Source organism: Calypte anna, chromosome 19 (assembly GCF_003957555.1).
Source record: "Calypte anna isolate BGI_N300 chromosome 19, bCalAnn1_v1.p, whole genome shotgun sequence".
In the NCBI taxonomy this organism is placed as follows: domain Eukaryota; kingdom Metazoa; phylum Chordata; class Aves; order Apodiformes; family Trochilidae; genus Calypte; species Calypte anna.
This window is the reverse complement of record NC_044264.1, coordinates 323,734-346,420: the sequence shown is the minus strand read 5'-3', so window position 1 is coordinate 346,420 and position 22,687 is coordinate 323,734. Positions and strand designations below refer to the sequence as shown.

Here is a 22,687-nt window from a genome sequence, read left to right as displayed (position 1 = left end):
GAGGAGGCGGGACGAGGCGAGACGATCCAAGCTTTCGGCCGCCATCTTGAGAAGGTCCTTTCCCTGCCCGCCCCTCGCTTCCCTTCCCCTCCTCCTCTTTCAAAACCCGCAGGGAGGAATGAGAGAGCTGCTGGTAAGGAAGGTTTTCTTCAGGAGGAGCGTAGCACGCTGCCTCCTCGTAGCACAGGGGTTGTGCTGCTGGCTGCTTCTGCCTGGCACCTCACTGAGGGGGTTCTTCTCCTGAGGTGGGATCTTCTCCTGAGGGAAATCTTCTCGCTGCTTCCTGTGAGAGCCGCGCTTTCCTTCCTCACTCACCTCAAGGCTGTTCTCAGACACAGGGCAGTAAGTAACAAAACTGTCAGGGTGTTTTGCCCTTCCCCAAAGCTCTGCTTGCCCTAAACTGCAGCCATCTCCCCGACCCAGAGAGCTACAGGAGGTTTTGAGGAGGACCTAAAAAAAAAAAAAAAAAAAAAAAGAAAAAAAAGGTTAAAAAAAGGTAGCAGCTGCTGGATATAAGTTGCTCATAGAGGATTGAAGGATTGATGTAGACTGTAGACTTTTGACTGGGGGTGAGATGAGGAGGGTTGTGTGAGGGGAAGTGTGCCACTGTGCTTAATATGTGCTCAGGAAAGAGAAAAAGGTATAATAGGCCAAGTCAAACTTTTGTTGTTTGTGAGGTAAAGGGTCTTTCCTGCATTAATTTATCCCTGAAGAACACGGAGTTGATTTGAGATTACCAGAAAAAAGTCTTCAGAAAAGGAGCTTTTCGGTAAGGACTGCAAATTTGAGGACAGGTGCTGGTGAGAGAAATGTCTAGAAATTGAAAATTCAAACTCTAATAGCTTTATCCAAAATAGCTAAATAAAAGTCCAGGGAATGACTGGACAAATATACAAACTGGACTGGAAAAAAGTACAAATTGTACATTCATGTGAAGAATATCCTGTGGCAAGCACGAGTGTGAAGGTTTAAATCTTCTCTGCCATAACTGTTGAGTGTCCTTTTGTATTCTCTGAGTTCACGTTTTCATTCTCAAGGAAATGCAGGTTCTGGCTGAGTGAACCATTATTGCCAGTGACAGAAAGTAGGAAACTCTCTGCTCCCTTGCAGAAAGAAGTTACTGCAAAGGGATTTATCCTGTATCTATTTGCCAAAGTGTTTAAATCCTTTAGAAAAACAGTTCTCTTTAGTTTATCTGCTACAAGGGGTTTATTTTGTTTGTGAACACCAAACTTGGCTAGCTATGAAGGAAAAAGGACTGTAAAAGTGATGTTTTTAGCTGGCAATGCTCGAGTCATTTCCCATGCTGCAATTTGAAAGGCCTAGTGTAGTCTGAGAGTTTCATTACAGTGATAGTACAATTAATCAGAGTATTATTCCCAGATATTCTTGCAGTTCTGATTAAATCTGTCTCCCTTCCAATGATTAAACTAGGATGATACAAGACATCCCACAGTGTATGCTACTATTACTGAAATTCATCTCGTAAATGGTGTTCTTAGCCAGAGAAAGTCTTTGTGAAAGTCTTTCTCCTTTGTATGTTGACTCTAATTCCTAAATGCATTTTATACTTGTATTTTATATTGCTTCAGTCAGGTTTGTTCAATCTTTAAAAACATTTAAACACAGAAGGCTATCATGTGCAAGTGCATTTTGTAAACTTAATTATGCTAAGAGACAGTCACCCAGATTGGAATTCAGGCATCTTGATGGGAAATGACACTATTGTGGATGGTATTTCTCTTTCAGGAATAAAAGGTAGGCTTTGTTCACAATGTCAGATAAGGCAGCACTCACTCAACTTTCTTTACCTGATATCAGCTCAGGCATGAGTACACATTTATGACAGCTCTATTAATAGAGGACCTCACTGCAGCACTGAAGGCTGAAAGCTTATATGCAACAACTCTATTACATTTTATTAATCAAAATCATCCTGAATTATTCACCATTAGGTCACTCACTGGCAGGCATCTTAAGAAGGGAAGTTTTTTCTACAGTCTCTTGTGGGTTGACCATGATTTTTCTTGTAGGGAACGTAGTAGGCTGTGGGTTGGGAGAGAAGGGATATGGTTGAAGCTGGCACAGATGACCTGGATTCCTTTATTCTGGCAGCAGATTCCACCCTCGTTTATAAAAGTAATGTGTTTCATTAAAGAGACAATGGCCATGTAAAGTACTCCAACCTGGCCCTGTCAAATCACCCTATGTGTGGCTGCCATAGAACATGGCTATTGCTGCTGAGGGCAAGTGTCTGACCAAGACATAAAACTAGCTTAGTGTTTCCTTACAGCACTAAAGACTGCAGAATCCTGTCCTGAAAATGCAGCTGTGGTGCCAGAGCAGAGTCAGAACTCTGTTGGCTCATAGTTCATGTTGCCTGTCCTCAAACACAACAGCCTATGTGAAAAGAGATAAAAGCCTTTCCCTGGCCAGTTGATCCTCTGTTCCTTTACTATCTACTTGCTGTACTCCCTGGGCTCAAACACCTTATCCTGCTGTTTGCTGAGGGAACATGCAGTGCATTTTAGGGAAAGATCTCAAGACAGGAGGGATGATTTTCTTAACTTTGTTTTACTGCCTCTGGCATGCAGCTCTCTGCAGTCATCTCTCCCATCTCTGCATTAAATGAGAGGGCAACAAGAATTTAGCTTACTTTCTCTTTCCTGAGACCTGTTCTCGTATAATGACTGTTCAGATCTTTCAGCCATTTTCTGAATGTGCTGAATGGTCCTTAGTGCATCAATCTTTTCCCTTGGCAAGGGTATATTATAATCATTCATCTTGTGGTTAGAATAGGAAATCCTCTAAGTTTTTCTGTCACCTTAAGGAGGATCAAGTTTTCACATTCAACATTTTACTTTGCTTGAACATGATGCCTTTCATTTGACTTTCTCCCCCCATTCCTCATTCACCACACAAATCACAAATTACCCTGGCAGGTAGATTCTGTTTAGTAGAGAGTCTTCCAGCTGGATACACACTGTCAGCAACATCTGCTCCCATACTTCAGCTTCTTGGCAAAAACAAAACGCTCATGGTAGGATAGGTATAAATCCTTGTAACATGTTCTGCAACGTTCATCTAATTTTACATGCTGGACTCATTGAAGAGACATTTTAAATGGCAGCAATGTGAGGTATCAGTTTTTAGGCTTAAAAAAAAGTCCCTGTTAGGCAGATGGGGCCATTTACATGTCCATTATAACATTTGCAGGCTTGAGTTTCTTGCAGTTTATATCTAGCAAATAAGTTGCTTTCTTAATAGTAAAGATTAAGTATTTTTAAGGGTTTATATTCTTCATCCAAATTGTCACCAGGAAGAAGTATCACTTTGCTGAGCTGTGGAGTACTGGCCTACCCCCTTACACTTATTTTTGCTGTGCATATGCTGATACATAAGTGGTTTGCTTTAAGGAGTCTCTCTTAGAATGGTCCTTGACTGAGTTTACTTGCAAGTAGTAAAATCCAAATTACTCCTTCATATACTGTATGCAAAGGTAAACTTGGATGTGTATCACTAAGGCAAATGCTTTGAAAATTCCTTTTCAAGGGAGGATTTGGGAAAGAGGAGGTAGCATTTCACTGTATTTTGTCTTTGATTCACAGCTCCCTGCTGAGGATAGTTTTGAATAAGAGCTTAACAAGGACCAAATGCTGTTTTATTTCTAACTTGCTATGACCTATAAATAAAGTAGGGGACTAAATCTGGGCTGAACACATCAGTCTGGCCAAAAGTATTTTGCCAAAGTTCAAGGCTACTCCTAGGTAAGTTCAAAAGTTTAACTGTTACTCAAATGTTGTTGGGTTCGTGTTTCACTTGCCAGTGGGAGAGTGTGTGAGGAAGGGGGGTTTCCTGGAAAAAATGGAGTAGCATGGCAGAGAGAAACCTGGTATGGGACTTGCCACAGCTGCTACAGCTCATCTCTTCAGAAAATACAGCATTGCGGAGTCTGATGGAAAAGTTGATATTTGCTTGTGTTGTAGCAATGTTTAGATTCTCCAACTAAGATCAGGGTCCTGCTGGGTTAACACTAATGAGTGATGGCCTCCTGGAGAGGTAGGAATCCCCATTCTTCCGTAAGTCTAAATAGTTAGGATGTGTGTGGCAGTCCATGTCTAAATGTCTTGCCCAAGATGCCAGAGGAAGCCTCTGCTGGAGCCAGAAATAGGAGCTGGTCCTGACTTCCATTCCCTGAGACATGAAACCACAATGGCTTTTGTGTTCAAACCTCCCCATGTGTCTGTCTGTCATTCCTTAATAAATCCAGCAGTATTCTGCCTTGTTCACTGACCACAGATAAAGGTTTCAGTTGTGGCCTAAAGCAAAGAGAAAGCTTGCTTGAGCCAAGGAGAAGGTGTGTAGATGTTGTTCATTGAACAGTGGCATCTAAACAAAGTGCTTTGGGGTGACTTTGGGAGATCACTGGTAGGAATCAACCTTAACAGGTTGAACAGTCATAGAAAACACTCTCTGCAATGGCAAGAAATCCTCATGGATTCTTAAGGTGTTGTTTGCTCAGACTTCTGGCAGGAAGCTTTTTAAGATCTGGGTAGACCAGAAAGACCTTGTTCTAAACTTAAATAAAGTTTGAACTGCTGCTTAAACAAATACCATTCTCAGCTAGGAAACTGAGACTTAGCCTAGTCATTAATGTTAGGATTTGTGTAAGATGCCCCCTTGAGAGGTGTTCATTTCACACAATGTGCACATAATTTCTTCAGCATAAGTTGGATTTCTTCCTTCATTGTTAAGTGAGAAACAGCTGACTTCAAAAACAGCAGCAGAAATTAAATTCATGTTGAAAGACTGGCTTGAATGCCAAAATACTTATGGGAAGGGTTAAACTAAAATGAAAACTGTAATTTTCTAGCTCATATTTCTAAAGAACTGTGTGAGAAATCTTTGCTTCACTACCTGCAGAGCCTGACCTAAGAGTCAACCAGTTCACTATAGCTGATGGAAAGCAGTCAGGAGATTCACCACTGTGTCAGTTTTCAGTCCTTGGAACAAATACAAAGATGTGAAATATGAGGCAGGTAGTAATTGATTTGCCTTTTCTGAAATGCTGGTTTATTACTGGAGGAAAATAAACATCAGTATTCTTACTTGAAGAGAACAAGGATATATATTTGCAAGTGGTTATTTGTATGTAAGTTTGATGCCAGAAGTTAAAACACTGTTTTCATTACTTCCTCTTTCTGTTGTTGACTTAAACCAGAAATTTAAATTGGTTCATGATTTAAAACATCAACTAGGAAATAATTGATTTATGTGATTTATTTTAATCTAATTTTACATTTATGATTTGTATTTCTTAAAGGAAAGCAGATTCCTTATGCTTGGCAGGATGTTTTTGGGGGTTTTTTGGTTAGGTTTTTGTTAGGGTTTTTTTGTTGTTGTTGTTTTTTGTTGTTTTGACAGGAGTAGTCATTGATTTAAGATATGTCAACATACATCTATTCAAAGTTTTGATTCTGTTTTTTTAAGTTGTTAGTTAATGTCTCAGATCTCTTGCTTATTAGGTGTTGTGATGTTTTTGATGCTTTAAGTTACAGTTAGATGGGGTTCAGTTAAAATGCACAAATGAATCATAAGAGATGAAGATTTCTTTTTTCCCTCAGCTTCTAAGATATTAATACTAACAGATCTTATCCTCCCACAAGTTAGAGCTAATCATCCTGCATCTTGATTTTGCTCATTTTGGAAAAGGAAAAACGAAGCTGGCTTCCTTTTTTTTAAAATCTCAGTTTAGATCTCATCTCTGAATGAACCAGCAATCGAAATGAACTTGTTGAATAAACTGCAATGAGGAATTCTCTTTCTGCACCTGCAGATGAAGCCATTGCTTTAAAAAGCTGGTTCAGCACTCAACATGCTATTTCTAGCCACTTACTCAGTAACACCAGTTTGGTGTTTTGGCTTTCTCTGAAATTTCTGCAGGAAGCCTGGACTGCTTGTGTATTTTGCACTTAGTGAGTCTAGATTTCACTGTAGTGTAGGCTGCCCTTATTTTGCATTTTATTTTAAATAGGGCTGTTTTTAAAAGGACAGATAGACTTGGTTTAAAATAATGACACTTTAAAAATTGTTCCTCCTTTTAAGCTGGTCAATTCTTTGATTTTGCTCCTATTTTACAAAATGTATTGTAGCTGATACCACCTACCTCAAATTGTGGCTGGTAATTGTTGGGTAGGAGGTATATACTCTGCAATAAAGCTAACTCTTTTTCTAAGATTATCTGGAACAGTTAACTTCTGGCTTTTTGAGAAATACTGAAGTGGTTTCATACAATATTTGCTTTAGTGGAAAATTCTCCTACTTAAGTTCTTACCATATACACAGATAATCTGGCACTGAATTTAATTGTAACAGAAGCCCAAGATAAAACTGGGCCTTGAAAGAGACAAGGACTGGAAGCAGGTGGGTGTAAAACAAGGGATGAATGTCTCTAACCAGTGGAGTCTGGTAACTTCTTACTGGTATCTTGCTACAGTGCTGGATTTTTCTGATCTCAGTATCTTGCTATGTATCAGTGGTTTGGTTTTCTGTTGGGACTGCCCAATGAACTTCTCAGAGGAGGAGAAAAGGGGGAGGAGAGTAGAGGCAGTGAAAACACAGGTGGCTTGATTTATATTTGGCTTTTTTAGCAGATTAATCACCTTGCTGATTTACACCATCCTTATTCTGTTCTTTTATATTTTTCTTAAGGAAGCCTTGTAATGAACTAAGGCAGAAAACATCCTAGTTGTGAGGTAAAACAATTTTATTTTTTTTTTAACCATTTGGAAAATACTGTCTGCAGTTCTTCCCTGATTTTCATAAAGCTAGTTAAACTCCTGCAGCTTTTCTAGTTGAAGTACAGGTTTTTCTTAACTTCATGTAGCTTAGGGATTTACAATTACAAATTCTTATAACACTTTTTTCCAAGTAAATCTAGCACCTGAAGTTGATATTAATGCTCTTACTGATAAGAGTCACAGCATTTATGTGAGTATTACTTTCTGCTATGTGTTATTTTTAGCTTAAGACAACACTGTTACATAACAAGGGAACATTATTCAAAACTAAATACCAACTATTAATGAAAAGCATCTGAAAAGTTACTTTGGAGTAAAGACTTTGCTGGCTGCTGGCTCCTAAGAACAAAGAGAGAATAGTTCTTTTGCTGGTGCTGATTTTGTCTTAGCAAAAATAGCTACTGAAGCTATGAGAATAAAATTCTCTTATTAGCAGCCTGAGATTCTGTATTGTGCTGTGTGTAAAGTGTGGAAGTGCCAGCATTGTCAGTAATAATGAAAAAAGTGGATTTTGCAGTGTAGAGCATGTAAAATTTTCTTGCTGCTATCAGAAAGCTGAAGTGTCCTTCTGCTTGTTCCACACTGAATTTTCTGCTACTGCCCAGGCAATGTGAAAGAAAGCACTGTTAGTTCTGCCTCCAGAGGTCTGAAGAAAAACTGTTGGTGGTCTTGTCTTGATTATTCAACTACTCAGTTTTATTCTAAAATATCTGAGTATTTTGTAGCAGTATTTTACCTCATTTAGCAGTTGCTATGTGAATGACTAAATGTGACCACAAGTGATAGATGGAGAGCAGAGTCTACAAACAACAGATGCAGAATTTCTCCAACTTCCATTGAAGGAGGGCACTCGGGCACACTCCCTTCTGGCTACTCCAGGCTGTATATTTCAAGGGAATAACAATTTTGCAAATGTTCATCAGTCTGGAGGACTGAAATGCAAGAAGAATATACATGTTAGTAGCTGAGTCATTCCTGGAGCTTTGCAATATGGTAATTTATAAGACTCAGACCACTGATTCTATAATAGATCTGAAACTGAAAATCATGTTGAATTTTATACAGGATTACACTGAGTATCTCACTCTTGTGTCACCTTGGTCACTCTCTGGTTTAACTTGTAAGTCAAACTTGCAACCTGGATGCTAATGTCTAATTCCAAGTTTGTCTTTACATTTTATCATTGCAGACTGGGTTCAAAACCAAAAGTGATTTATTTTGCAGCCTTGGTTCAAATAGACACCATAGTGACAAACTTTAAAAAAAACCCAACATGTCTTCTACCTAAATCTCTGTCACTCTGCAGCTCTTTTGTAACCATTATAGTTGACTTTGAATCTCCTTGGAGTGGAATATTTCAGGTAAGTCCAGGCATGCATTTATTAAGCTGTCTGCCTACCAGAATTATGTTGAATTTCATTTTTCTGATCTTGTCAGGCACTAAAATTACTAAGTCTTGTAGAAACCCATATTTCAGTTATTTGCAGAATCTCATGATTTATGAATTTGCTTCCATCACAATAGGTTTAAAATATGTACACCTAAAATATAGACCATTGCCACATCTGCTTGTAAATACACACAACCAGGTGTTCTCTTTTGGCTACTTTATGTTTTCTGCCTGGGTGATACATGAGGAAAGTAATTGGCAAATGCAGTTTCTTTCCTTTCTTTCCTTTCTTTCCTTCTTTCCTTTCTTTCCTTTCTTTCCTTTCTTTCCTTTCTTTCCTTTCTTTCCTTTCTTTCCTTTCTTTCCTTTCTTTCCTTTCTTCCCTTTCTTCCCTTTCTTCCCTTTCTTCCCTTTCTTCCCTTTCTTCCCTTTCTTCCCTTTCTTCCCTTTCTTCCCTTTCTTCCCTTTCTTCCCTTTCTTCCCTTTCTTTCCTTTCCTTTCTTTCTTTTCTTTTCCTTCCTGCCTCTCCTGCCTCTCCTGCCTCTCCTGCCTCTCCTGCCTCTCCTGCCTCTCCTGCCTCTCCTGCCTCTCCTGCCTCTCCTGCCTCTCCTGCCTCTCCTGCCTCTCCTTCTTCTCCTTCCTTCCTAAAATCAGTATTGGTCAACAATTAACTTTTTGTCCATTTTCAGTTTTTTCTTAGACTTGGGGAGAGTTGCTGTTTGAAATTTAGTGAGTTAAGAAGTTTTTTTGTTACCTGTACAGAAATGGTTGAAGTTATTCAGGATAGTAAAATATTCTTCAGTTTGCATCTTGGTTCACTATTAAAGCCCCTTCTGATGTAGCTTCTTGGGAAACCTCTGGCAAAACCACCAAGTGGCAGCATCTCCCATTAAAGGCTATTTGTATAAACCCAAACTCTTTTTGTAGGAAATTCTTGGAAAATCCTTGCAGTGAAAACTGGAAGCTCTCACATCAGTTGTCTATATAAACAGGTCTATCTGGGTTTAGTTAAAGTGACAGGAATGCACCAGGGGCTGTCACAGATGTGACTTATTTGTGGTACCCTGCCTCTGAGGCACCAGGCACCACAGCATTACCTGCACTGCTGCCTTCCTCCTTGCTCCCCAGAAGGGCAGCACAGGGTAGGGCTGGGGAGAGTTTGTTCCTCAGTCAGGTGGAGCACAGAGTGAACACCCAACAGCACTGCTGCCCAGATGGGTGCCTCAACAGGCAGGACTCTGGGTGAGTAATATCCAAGAAGAATTATTTGAATGCTGTGGTAGAAACAAGCCAGCTTCTTAAGCACATAAGCCTCCCATGACTCGTCCTGCTGACTATCAGCCAAGTTGTGGCTGTCACCACGTGCAGTTGTAGAGGTGGGGAGGCTCTGCTGCCTTGGTCAGGTTCAGCCACCCAAAGAACTTTAGGTACCACAGCCAGATTCAGAATAGTGCACGAAAATCTGTGGCTGTGTGTGTGGACTTGGGCCAAATGCCTGGAATCAACAGGTTCTGACTTGCTGCTGCTATAGAAGGATTTAGCTACTGGTGACATCTTGAATGACACAGCTATGAGTTCTCATGCTTAAATGAACACCAAATGGAAAGAGCTGGTAGAAGGGACTGTGATAGGGTTAAAAAGCTAGTTTTTATATTGTTTGGCACCTGGTACCCCTAGGGTAAGCTCTGTAGGCAAACACTGCACTGAGACAAACACTGAGATTGTCAGTCCGTAACCTGACTGACAGCCCTGAACAAATGAGGAAAAAAAAATATTTGGCTCTACAGAAATAAGCTGTAATCTTGTCTAACAAAAGCTGCCTTGTAGACTGGCATTCTGGAGCCCACACAGCAAAAGTTTTTTGCAGGAATTGTTTGGCCTGGTGGTGTCTGTGTGAATGTGAAAATCAGAATTGGAAAAAAAGGACAAGCAGGCAGAGAAAGGAATGGTGGCTGGAAAACAGTGTGAGGCTAAGTCACAGAGGGCTTTTTTGGGGTAACTGCAGGTTTGTACCTAAGGGTGATAAATGGAGTGGGTTGAAGGATGGGATCCAAGAGAGAGGGGGGGGTTGGTACCAGGAGCTGTGACAGAGTTGCAGTAATGCGACATTGAGGTTCCACAGGACAACCTGGCTCACACGGTGAGGCTGCAGGCAGCCAGGTGTCAGGTAGTCTAGCATCAAAAAGCAAAGTGGAAGTGATGTCTGGAAGCTTTAGTGAGGAGCAAAAGGGGAATCAAGTGTTCAAGAACAGTTCAGAGCAGGTGGTTTGGTGCTTGTGAGATACACTTTCTGCTTAGGCTGACTGGAAAATGTAGAATTTAGAAATTCCATTTTAGGAGAGCAGGGCTGAGTTCTTGCCTTAACAGCATTAGTTTAAAAATCTGCTTTTAGCTGTCTATAAAAATCGAGTTTAGCTGCAGGTGTTAGGAGTTGGGAGCAACACAGCATGTGCTCCAGAAAGCCAAAGGACATTTGGATCAAGAGACATTTAAGCTCTCCAGAGGGAGAGTTAAATCCCAGCCAGCTGCCCTCTGGGGCCTTTTTGACAAGGGCTGGGATGTGGCTGGGCATCAAATAATGAAAATATGCCTGCTAAAGTATATAAAGCCCAGATCCACTGCTGAGGAGAACAAAGATGGAAAAAAAAAAATAGCCCAACTTGGCCCATTTCACTTGCTATTGCTGAGGAACCTGAGTACGAGTATCCAACGTCCTGTTAGGGCTCTACTGCCTGTGGCTGTTGGGTTTGCTTTTAAAAAACCCAGGACCTGAGTGTTTTGCAGGAGGGGCTGTTCGGAGGGTGGTTCCGATGCTGCCCGCGGAGGATGGGGCTCTGCCCGCAGCCGGTGTTCGGTCTCCACCCAGCGGCCCGGTCCGGTGCTGCAGAACCGCAGGGGAACGGCCCCTGACCCCCCCCAGCACCCTCGGTTTTGGGCTGAAAAAAGCTGAGCTGACCTTCACCTTGCCCGCTTTTAATTCTTCAAAGTAACTTTAGTATTTTCTGCATTTTTTTAATTATTATTTTTTATTTAGTTTTTACACCCTACAAAATTGTACAGACTGTTTCTTGCTGCTGGGTATGGTCAAGTCCTGACTGCATTGGTTTAACTGAGCACAGGGATGCACAGATGATGTGACATTTGCTGAGTGAAGGCTCTCTAGTCTCTAATAGAGAGAAAAAGATAATAGCAATGGTATTAATGATAGTATGAAATAGAAAAATGTGTCCTGATGGAATGTGTCTGAAATATGGCTTAAGGGGAGCTCCCTTGAGCAGGAGTGCGCAAAGATGCCTATAATCTATAGGATTTTCCCTTGTAAAGTTGAGAGCTAAGATGCTAGAAAAAACCAAGCACCTCTCCTGAAATAAAATTAATGTAGACTTTCCCATTATTAAATTAAATATGGCTATACTAGATCCTCACAAAATTAAGATAGACTGAAATACTACCGTATGGAGCACACAGAAGTAAAGGAGTCTGGATTTTACAAAACAGCCCAAAATAACAGGTGTTATATTGCTTCTCAGTTTAGTCTGAAGTGTGAAATATAGTTTAAAAAAACAACTACCACAGACTTTATCTTCATGCATGAGTCATAAACTGTGATCAGTACTTGATACAACATCACTCTTATAGTTGAAACTTTCTAAACAGGATGCAAACCCCCCCTAAATCTTCTGAAGATGATAATCCACAAAATGGCTCAAAAGACATGTGGGTAGGCATGTTTCTAAAAAAATAAGTATCATAAGAAAACAGATGCTGGAAAAATTTAAGAGTACTTTTTGAAATCTGTGTGGCCAGTAGATAGGGAAGAAAGGTATTTGCACACCCTAAAAGAACCTCTTTTCTTCCCCTTTCAAGCCCCTCTTTGGGGAAGAAAGGGGAAGAAATCCCATTGCACAATCAGAACTGTGGAATGTGCACAGTTCCAGCAGGGGTGCAGAAAAAAATGTTTTTGTTTACATCTCCCTTTCAGTGTTTATTGTAGTGTTATGAGTTTTGGTTGGCTGGTTGTGGCTTGGTATTCCCAAACAAACACTAAACAACAAGAACCAAAAAAACCCAAGTAGTCTGGACTATGAGTCTTATGCTTAAATTGTCGATCTGACCTAAAAGTTCAGGATATTATTGGAAAGGTTTCTGTTCTGGGGGTAGGGCTGGCCAGTGCAGATCAGATGGGCAGCAACAGGGAGAGGTGACAAGTCAAGTGGCAGGGACAAGGCTAAGTAGCTTTGTTTTTAAAGGCCAGGGAGGTTTGTGAGTTGCAGAGAAAGCAAATAACTTATCCAGAGTTGCACAATAAATGTGTGGTGAAGGAGGGCTCTAGTCAAAGATAGGTACCTGGTCTAGCAAACTGGTTTATATATATGTGTGTGTATATATATATTTTTTTATATATATATATTTTATATATATATATTTATTTTTTTTCCTCTCTAAAAAGGCAATTTTTAGCTCTGGTAACTCACTGAGACCTTACCAAAAATAACATTACTTTGGCACATGCAATTTCTCTCAGATCACTGAAAAAATGTGCACTATTATTTCCTACATTTCCCAATGGATTGTTTTGCTTATGTTTACATTTATTTTTCCTTGTCTTCAAGGGATAGCACTTCAGCACTTTTGCAGAGCCACGTGAGCACAGCTTCTCTCTGTGTAAAATTCTGCCCCTTTGCAAGGAACATGAAATTTCAGTTTTTAGTGGCTGGGCTGCTTCCGTCAGTGAGTGTAGTGATGGAAGTTCCTCCTTGCCTGAGCACAGAACTGACTTCAGCTTGGTGCAGCAAGGAAACACTTCACAGTCTGGGGTGCCTTTCTGCACTGGGAAATATGCAAAGCTCTGGTGGATGTGAAAACACAGGGTTGCAGTCCCAGCTGCCTCTTGAGGAGACGAATTATGGAGCGACTGCAGCACAGGTCAGGCAAGGCCCACTCGTGTCAGTGTCAAGGAATGGTTCCATGAAGAGAGATTATGCCACAGCTGCTGTGCTGTGCTATGTGAACTTAATAAATTTCATGGATTGGTTCATTGTACCAGGTGAGAGCCTATTTTCTCTTTCTAAGGAAAAGGAAATTTAAGTTCTCAACAGCTCTACTTACTCTGTAGTGACAAATGTTTCCTAAAGTGAGGATATGCTCCATGTCCTTTTAGTCTTTCTCTTATCTGCTTTAGCTGTTGCTCATACTCATCATGGAACCTCCAATTATAAATCTTGAGAGGCCAATGAATGATGTGTTTGTTATTAATGATCGGTAGAATACTTATAAAAATCACATCTGTTAAATGCTTAAGACTTGTATTTTTAAATCCCAGGCTCTTATACACAGACTTTAGCATTCTTTAGTCTGTTTTTCTGTCTGGATTCCACAGAGATTTGACAAAGCAGCTTCCCTGTATTGTATACAGCAGTTTACTCAGCCTTCTCTGGTGCTAGTATATTAGGTATATGGTATTCCTTTATGTGAAAAATAGTGATGCCATTTCCCTCATTAAAAGTACAATAATTATGTTATCTTTTTTCCAAGATTGTTTAGGGGAGGCTTAACTTCCTCATAATCTGCAAATAGTGTGATTTCTGCAATAAAGAGTGCAACACAATTGTGTAAAGAGAATGGGGACCCACTCCTCTAACCATCACCTGTCAGATTTATAGCTTGTTTTCTCGTAAATAATTTCCTTCTTCCAAATTGTGATTTATGGATTTATTTACCTAGCTGTGAACAGCAAAGCATTGCTTCTAGTAAACTGTTGGGAAATTTGTTTTTTTTCCTCTCATGTGAACTGTGGTCTGTGTAAATTCTATTTAACATCACTCCTAAACATCAACCATGCTTCCAGTGATCTAATTTATAAATTAGGATGAAACACTTGTGAGCTTGCTGTATTTTACTTGAGTGGCCTGGAAATAATAAGTGTTTCAAAACCTTGAATAAACCCCAAAGATGGATTGTTAAATTTGTTGTTAATACCTAGTGACAGCACACAAACTCATTATATTTACTTTGTAGACCTTTCAGAAATTTCAGACATTCAGACTGTATCTTTAAAAATGGAGTGACAAGTGGGTGTAGGAGTTGAAGCTTTTCCTCTTGCATTCTTCTTAACCACACATATAAGAGGGAAGGAAACAAGCAGGAGTGCATGCTGAATGATACTGCTGGTGAAAAACTTCAGTGTGTGAGTTCTACTGGCAAGTAAATTTCCCTGGAGAAGGGCTGAGGACAGGAGAGGATGGAAAAAGGTTTTTGAACAAGAACAAAGGTGCTAGGGGTTTATTCCCTTGGGAGTATGAAGTGTAAGCAGTCATTTGGCTCATTCCAGGCTTAGAACTGTTCTTCGGCACCTGCACATACTAAAAGCTTAAATTTTTCAGGAAATAAAGGTTTCCTACTTTGTTAACATGCTCAGATTCTTGAGAGTGATGTCCCTTCATGGGTATGTAAGACTTCAAGAGCAGAGGTGAGGGTAGTGTCCAGGTCTTTGAAATATCTGACATCTATTTTAATTACAAAATATCACTAAAACACTTCTTTAGTTAACTCTGTGACCCCTTGGGCCATGGAGGAGATCTGGGAGTTGCTGCTTACACCACAGTAATTTAGTGTTCACCTCCTAGGGTACAGCTGCACTGCAGAATTCTTGCATCAGTACTTTTGAGTTTGGCTCTGCAAATGTATGAACATATTTTAAAAATAAGTTAACAAGACAGTGAAGAAAGGGAGGCTTCAGGATTGGTTTAAAAGTAAACTGGTGGCAGTTACAAAGTTGTGGTTTCCGGGCAGTTGTGCTCAGAGGTTTTGACAGAGTTTGCATCAATCTTCACACAGACAACAAGCTCTTCCATTTAATTGTCTGCTGGAACTGAGCCTTCAGTTTGTTAAAAATGGTGATCAGGCAGATTTCTCCCCCTCTGATCTGCTGTCCTGTTTGCAAGCTGTGCAGATCAATGCTTTGTAATTTGCCTGCAATTGGGCTGATCAGGTTATTTCAGTCACATTCTTGTGTTGTTTTGGACTCTGTTAGTCCAAAACTGAAGTTCCTGTAACAGTATTTCTGTGTGATGGTAACTGGCAGCCAGACATCCACAGTTACCTCTGCCTCATCTGATCTCTGCAAAGTTGCAATGGAAATATGAACAGGATTAGAGATTCAGAATTGTGATCTGAATCCCACTGGTGTTGCCCTGGCTCTGGGCTGACTGAACCACCATGGGCTGCTGAAGACTTGTAGCCATTTGCACCTTGAAAAACCCAACATGCACTAATTTGAATGGTACATTTCCTGAATACACTAACAGTTCTTCTTAACAGAAGGAATTTCAACTAATCTTAATTTTTTAAGGTCATTAAGAATATTTTAACATTAGCTCTATGAAGGTAGCAATCTCCTGGCTGCAAAACTCGGCCACTTTTTTATTCTACATGGTGTCCATAAAACTTTGAACTGTAAACTGTGTGCTGAGGTACTAATGGTGCAAATGAAAGGAACAGTTGTGATTGAAATGGGGAAACTGACTCTTCTAAGACCTATATAGTGGAAAATCATGAATTTTATGTATAGTGATAAGAATTTTTAATTCTCTGTATATCTGTGCTTATGGTAAAGTAACGGTTTACATGTAAACTCACAAGCAAAATGTGCTGCAGTTCTTTCAAGCCCTCTTCTTGAAATTAATCTTTGATTTGGCAGATAAATGGGATGAGAAGGAACGAGCAGGGCACTCTGCTGTCATTCAGTGTTTTAATCTGTTTTAATCTGTTGCAGGAATCCTGTTAGACATACAGGGATACTTCAAGCTTAGTGATGGGGATACTGGCCTACTGCAAACAGGTAATAAAACCTCTTATGTTCAGGTAGTTTGCTTTGCTTTGCATCTATATGTTCCTAAAGCACATTCCAGTTAAATATTTCTTCTAGGTGCTGCTTGTGTGTGGTATTGCTCACTTCACTTGTGGGCAGGCTGACTGAAAATGCAAACCTTGAAAGTCTTTGGTTCAGGGAAGACTGGAGCTGAGTCTTTCATAAACCCCACAAGATATGACTCACAAAAGATGAAGGAGTTTCTCAGCAAATACATTTCTCAGGAAATTTATTTTTGTATAGTTTGGTCTTTGTTTTTTTATTTGTTTTGAGGTTTTTTGTTTGGTTTTTTGTTTGTTTGTTTTTTAGAATCTGCATTTCTCTTTTCCTAAATATCAATCTACCCAGTGGTACTACTAATTCACCTTGTCCTAACCTCTGCCCTAAAAAATAAACCTGAGTTTGTCTGAGAGGCGATGAGGATGTATTATAAAATTTATTTGGCCAATATTATCTTTACTCCTTCTTGGATTTCCAGTCTTCATCTTGTGTTACATGCTGGCAGCACCCATCTTTGGATACCTCGGGGATCGGTACAACAGGAAAATCATCCTTGGAGCTGGTGTTTTCTTCTGGTCTGCTGTAACATTAGGCAGTTCATTCATCAGTGAATGGGTACGTTGCTTTTTTCGAGGGTACTCTGAAAACAATCTGAATACATCTTGCAGGAGTCAACAGAGTCCCGTGATCACATTTGGAAAAGCTGCCAGTGAGCACTCATTCCCCAAGCCTGGACTAAATGGGCTTTGTGCAGGAATGTGTTCTGTGGGATTCTCCCCCTGGGCAGGGGAGAATGCCCCTATTGCTGCTGCAATTGATGGGATCTGATTTTTGGACTGAGTATTTGTTGATTATGACCTTAGAGTGTAGCAGCTTCTTTGCCACCCCCTCCTGTAGTTCCCTCTGGGTGTCACTCTAAGGAGTCACTGCTGTGCAGAAAGGAGAAAGCACAGCAGTGGGGTACAAGGGGAGCAGGTGGGAGTGGGGGGAATACAGACCTAAGGCAGTTGAATTCTTATTTACTCTGGTGCATTTGACCCACTAAAATGCACCTCTAATAGTAAGCTTTCTTTCTTGCATGGGCTTTTTTTTTGGGATCATAATATGTCTTTTTCCTGCAGTATTACTGGATATTCTTTCTTTCACGAGGACTGGTTGGCATTGGCACAGCCAGTTATTCCACAATAGCACCAACCATCATTGCAGACCTGTTTGAGGAAGGAAAAAGGACCACAATGTTATCTATCTTCTATATCTTCATCCCAGTGGGAAGGTTGGTTTTCTTGCTAGTGACTGACCTGCCTTTTGAAATTGTCTGCAATTCAGTAAAACCTGAGCCTTTGGTCAGACATATTTTGATGTTTATATGCATTGGCTTTTGAAAATGAATTTGTTGCTTGCTTAGCATGTTTAAATACAGCTGGTCAGGCTTATTTATGTATTTACTTTGAATAAAAATTTGCTTTTTTTCCCCCCAACATGTTTAGGGATAATATAAACTCAGAAAACCATTAGGCTTTGAGTAAAATATTGGATTGTTCTAAAAGAAGTATGTGCATGGGGTAGGTAATTTATTTCCGGGTTTTGAAAGAGAGAAGTTGCCAAATTTGTTTACTAGACAAATATTTCAAGAACCCTCCATTAAATGTCTCCCAAGGAATAACTGGCACTTCCCTCTCCTCTTTTACCTAAATTGATATTGGGACTGAAAAAGAGGTTTAGAGGGCTTTTTAAATGGTTTGGAGTAATTTTATTAGAGCAGTAAGACAAGGCTGAGCCCAGAAGGCAGATTAAAACTAAAGGGATTCGTGCAAGTCTTAATTCATGTAGCTAATTCAGGAAAAACATGAAACTGCCTTATGGGGTGTCTGCTCTGGGCTTGCAGTCTCATTCTGCAGAACGGGACATTGTTGCCACCCTCTCAAGCCTGCTCTGAGGAGGTCAGGCTCTCTTTTTACTACTGGCTTGCAAGGAGACTCCAGAAGACCACGAGGGCTTTTTCTGTTGAAAACTATGACAGAATACTTCTGTATTCAGAGTTCAATACTCCTGTACACCTGTATTCAGAATACTCCTCTCCTCAGCTGGCAAGACATCTCATTTCAGCCAGCAGGAATCCATTGGGACTTATTGATTATTCCTTTCTGTTGCTTCCAGTGGTCTTGGTTATGTCCTAGCAGCTGGCATGGCAGATGTCACAGATGACTGGCACTGGGCATTCAGGGTGAGTTCCTCCCTTTCACTCAGGGGGCTGAGCCAGTCAATGTCAAACCAGAATCAGCACTGGGGTTTGGGTTACTTGTGTTGTGTGTGTTAAAAGAGGTGAGCAGGAGAACCTTCTGCTGTCTGACTGGTCATGAACTGAGTGTTCAAGAGAACTCTTCTTGCAGAATGAAAGCAGGCATAGGTGAAATTAATTGTACAGCAGCCAGGGCAGGTGCTGATGTTCCTTTTACCTGAGGACACACTTGGAATGGTTTTCAGTGCATCAAGACCTCCTCAAACAGAGGAAGCTGAAGGCAAAATGATCATTAGACTGGTAGCACCCGTGTAATTCTTCAGGAAAACACAAAGAAATTGTGTTCTAAAATGCTGTTAGCAACAACTTCTATTAATTGAGGGTTTCAAGACCTCTTCTGTTCTGGTCATGTCATCATGATGCTTCTCAACCCTGAATACCAAGTGCTTTGGAAGTACTTTGTCAGACCCTCCTAACTTACCTATAAAATTAACTAGCAAGTACAGGACAAGTGGGGCAGAATGTTTCCTGGAGTTACAGATGTGTTACCCAGGTATCACTGAGTCTTGTCTTTGTGACCAGAGTACTATGGTACAGTTTTGTCTTCATGTTTTTCTCCAAAATCAGAGGGGAGTGATCAGGTATGTGTATGATAGGAAGCAAGGATCCATTATCCTTCAAAGTCACCAAAAATCACCAAAGTCACTTTCTTTACAAATATGAACAGCAAATCCCACCTATTTCTCAACATTCTGCAGTTCTTCAACATGTACTTTTAACACCAAATTTGAATTGCTGTGGGGCTTTCACTCGAGGAAAAAAAGATACCCTTGACCTAACCAGCCTTGTGTCTACAGATAACTCCTTGCATGGGAGGTCTGGCACTGGTTCTCCTGATCCTACTGGTCCCTCACAGGACCCAGAGGAGGACAGCAGCACACAGAGCCCTGAGCATCTCCGGGACAATCCGAGTCAAAGCTGAGAAACCAGGTGTGCAGAGAACTGCCAAGACTACTTGGTGTCAAGATGTTGCATCACTTGCCAAGAAGTAAGTGATGTTAGCAGCAAAATTCCCTCCATTTAGGAACAACCATTCCACTATTAGAAATACAGCCAGCAAGTCCCTGCCAGCTCCTCTGTGTCACACGCTGCATACAAGGTGATTGGAACACCAGCAACAAAAACCTTTCTGTCACTCTTCTACAGGAATTTCTTTGCTTCTGCTGCCCTCCCATTTTGAGAGGAGCAGGGGTGGGAGGGAGGGAGGCAGTGTTACACTGTTGGTGTGCTCCTATTCAACTCTACTTTCTATCAAGTTGCCCCTTTCCCCTTGCTTTAAACATGTCAGGTAACCTAGACTGCTAAAATGCCTATTTTTAGGTGCATCTTTATCTGAGTGCCTGAGGAAGGTTGGTCAGCATGTCTCAGGTAGTCTTAGTGTGGTGTTTGTGAGTGATATTTGTATATTTATGTATTTGCCTCTGATACAAGAGGTCTGAGTCTGTGGGACCCCAGCATGGTTAAGTCCTTGTACATGTGTTTTACCCAGCTAACCTGTGGCTGGTTCATGACCTCTTCCTTTTAACCACACAAATACTCACGTTAACAGCAGCTGGTCAGCAGGACGCAGTAACACACGGGTTGCAGGAGGTGTCTGACCCGATCCCTGGTGTCCGGGAAGGGTTTTCGGATGCGGTTTGGGAACAGCAGGTGACGCTGTGCACCGCGCTCTGCCTGCGGGCTGCTCCCCGCTCCCCCGCGCTGGCTTTCCCCTGCCTTCCTGGGAGCTTTTCTGTCTCGGGCGTGTTCCTCGTCTAAAAGGTCCAGTCTTCTCTAATTGTCGATTAAATCTGCATCCTGTTTGCATCCGGAACAGCAAATACATTAGAGATGCAGTTTGTTGGATCACAATTTGTAGGCAGTACAGTCTGAAGTGAATAAAAAAATGAACTTTCCCAAATCAAACAATGAACCTTTCTGACATTTCAATGTTTAGACTGACTTCAAGGTTGCTTTCCTACAAAGACAGTCCTTGCAACTTCCAGCAGTGTTGTAAAATTAGATTTTAATTTTCTTCTCCTTTTAGCAGTGGCTTTCTAAAGCATAAGGATATACAGCCAAAAAACCACAAGTGGTTCTACTATTAATCAAGTCCAAGAGCCCTTTCTCTTTAGAGAATGAAGAATTAGATTCCTGTATTAATAAATCCTCTAGTCTGGTGATCACCTGGTCATTTGCAGCACTTTTTATTTTGTCTTAATATTTCATACCCTGCTACTGAACACAAGATTTTTTTCTCAACTATTAACTACAAACAGACCAGTAAAAAGTTAATTTTCCCCTAGTATAGGGCAGGAAAGAGACAATATCTGGACAATTTTTAAAATGCTTTCTCCTTTTTTCTGAAAATCACTGCAGACTGTGAGTCTATTTGTGCTTATCAGGTAGAGTTAAGGAGTGCTTCAGCCACTGCATTTGAACAGTTTGGAAGATCCAGATGTTTCTCATTTATACTGGTTATGCAAACAACTTAAACCATCCTGAGGCATTTAGACTTGCACATAAAACATTTTCATTTAGCTACCAAGGCATTAAATTCTTGCCCACTATTGTTGTAGATCTGCTATTAAAAATTGCACAGCAGTTGTTTTAGCAAAAGTTGGCAACAAAATCTCTAAGAAACTAGGACTGGGATTTAACATGAAATCAGGAGGTCATACTCTGTGCTCTACTGAATCCATTTTACTGTTGAAGTTCATACATAAAGCTTGATCGAAATTAATCTCTTCAGGGACTGCATTTTTATTATTACTATATTATTTTATTATTATTATTATGTCTGAGTGAATTGTTTTGTTATTGCTTGAAATCAGGTAGGTTTTCCCTTTTTTCTCACAGCCTATTCTTTCTGTCTCTCATTTCTTTTAACTTCCAGCTGGAGTTTTGTCTGGTCATCACTGGGTCTGACTGCCATGGCCTTTGTTACTGGAGCCCTGGGGACCTGGGTACCTCTGTTTCTTTACAGGGCTGAGGTTGCCCAGGGCACTGAACCACCCTGCCTCCAAGAATCATGCAACTCATCTAACAGGTGAGGTGTGCACAGCTGGGTGAAACAAAGTCCCAGGTTGTTCCCAAAGGCAGATGTGACAGTGAACACTTGTTGTGAAGGCAATGGGATGTAAATATCAGAGCAAATTGCTGGGACACTGCTATTAGTTTGTTAGTTTATCATCACTCGGTGAACTAGAAAGATGCTGCCAGTTCTATTAAGTGGAAAGGAATATTTGCACTGAAAGGAGCAGCTTTAGCAAGGGGACTTAAGTTGAGAGTTGACAATACACCCTAAGCTACTTAAAATACCCATTAAAGTATTGTTAGATCCTGTGCTTTGCCAACTTTCCCATTACTTTCTTCTTAGTCTGGTTTTAAAACTCCTGCCACATTGGCCAGGTCATTGTGAGCCCCAGCACAAAGCAAGCTTGATAATTTTGACCTCCTATCATATCATTACAGCTGAACAGGATAATTTGGTCTTGGGAGTGAGTGCTAGCAGAGCTCAGCTTGCAGAGGCTTTTCAGACCAGTGAAGATACATGACTAAGTATCAAATGTTGGGTGGGCAGGAGGAATTGGCAACTGGAGAGAACTTTGAAGTAATCATAATACAGCTTTTTGTGATCTCTTCTTCCCCAGCTAGGAAGAGATTCTTTTCTCCCTACAGCTTGTTATCCAGAATAGAAAAATGTATTCAGTGTTCCCCTGGAGTCTTCCTGGCTACCTTCAGTGAGACACTTGTCTTTTATGTACTACCAGTGGCCTCCATCCAAGTGTCCCTGCCCTTCTTCTGGAGGTATCCCAGAACTGGTTTCAGTCTCTGCCTTCATGATAGATTCCCAGGAATTAACTGCTTACTACATTGTCTTTCCAGGTGAAGACAATTAAAGGGAAAAGCAGTAATCATACCTTGTGTGTCCTCTGCTAACTGAGTTCTTTTGCTTTTCTGCACTGGAATAACCAAGTCAACTCAAAAGTGGTGTCTGAGTTGTTGTGTAACCAGGTGGATTGAATTGTCACCCACAGATGTCCTGCCATGGATGTCACCACAGGCACACTATGGATAGAAATAATGCTGAGGAAGGAAGTGAATTTAGGATTCTGGCTCAGGGTGGGAGGGGAAGGGAAGCTGAAAAATTTAAACATTTTAAACTGTTCAGCTGCATCTGGTAACAGATGCTGTTTAAATACTTCCTCTGTTAATCTGAAGGGGTTAGCCCGTGTTTCGTTTTCTAATCCACCTTCTGAATTATTATTCCACAGCAGTGTTGGTAGTGCAGAGATGGTCTTCACAGAAGCAAAATGAAGCACCTGACAGTTTAGCCTCATGTAGAC

At 40.7% G+C, this 22,687-nt stretch overlaps 1 protein-coding gene across 4 annotated transcripts in view; it reads left to right on the top strand.

Moving 5' to 3' along the window:
• LOC103536544 (protein spinster homolog 3) overlaps positions 1-22,687 on the top strand; it is a 40,402-nt gene that overhangs the window by 1,857 nt on the left and 15,858 nt on the right. Inside the window, exons 1-7 of one of the 4 annotated variants that reach the window (XM_030462168.1) lie at positions 38-133; positions 15,965-16,030; positions 16,539-16,675; positions 17,182-17,333; positions 18,218-18,284; positions 19,157-19,347; positions 21,235-21,387. In XM_030462168.1, coding sequence (XP_030318028.1) covers positions 16,556-16,675; positions 17,182-17,333; positions 18,218-18,284; positions 19,157-19,347; positions 21,235-21,387 — 683 coding nt within the window. In that variant the 5' untranslated portion in view covers positions 38-133; positions 15,965-16,030; positions 16,539-16,555. Of the gene's footprint in view, positions 1-37; positions 134-13,105; positions 13,238-15,964; positions 16,031-16,538; positions 16,676-17,181; positions 17,334-18,217; positions 18,285-19,156; positions 19,348-21,234; positions 21,388-22,687 lie in introns of those variants that run through there. The other 3 variants (XM_008502714.2, XM_030462166.1, XM_030462167.1) reach the window with 3 other exon arrangements.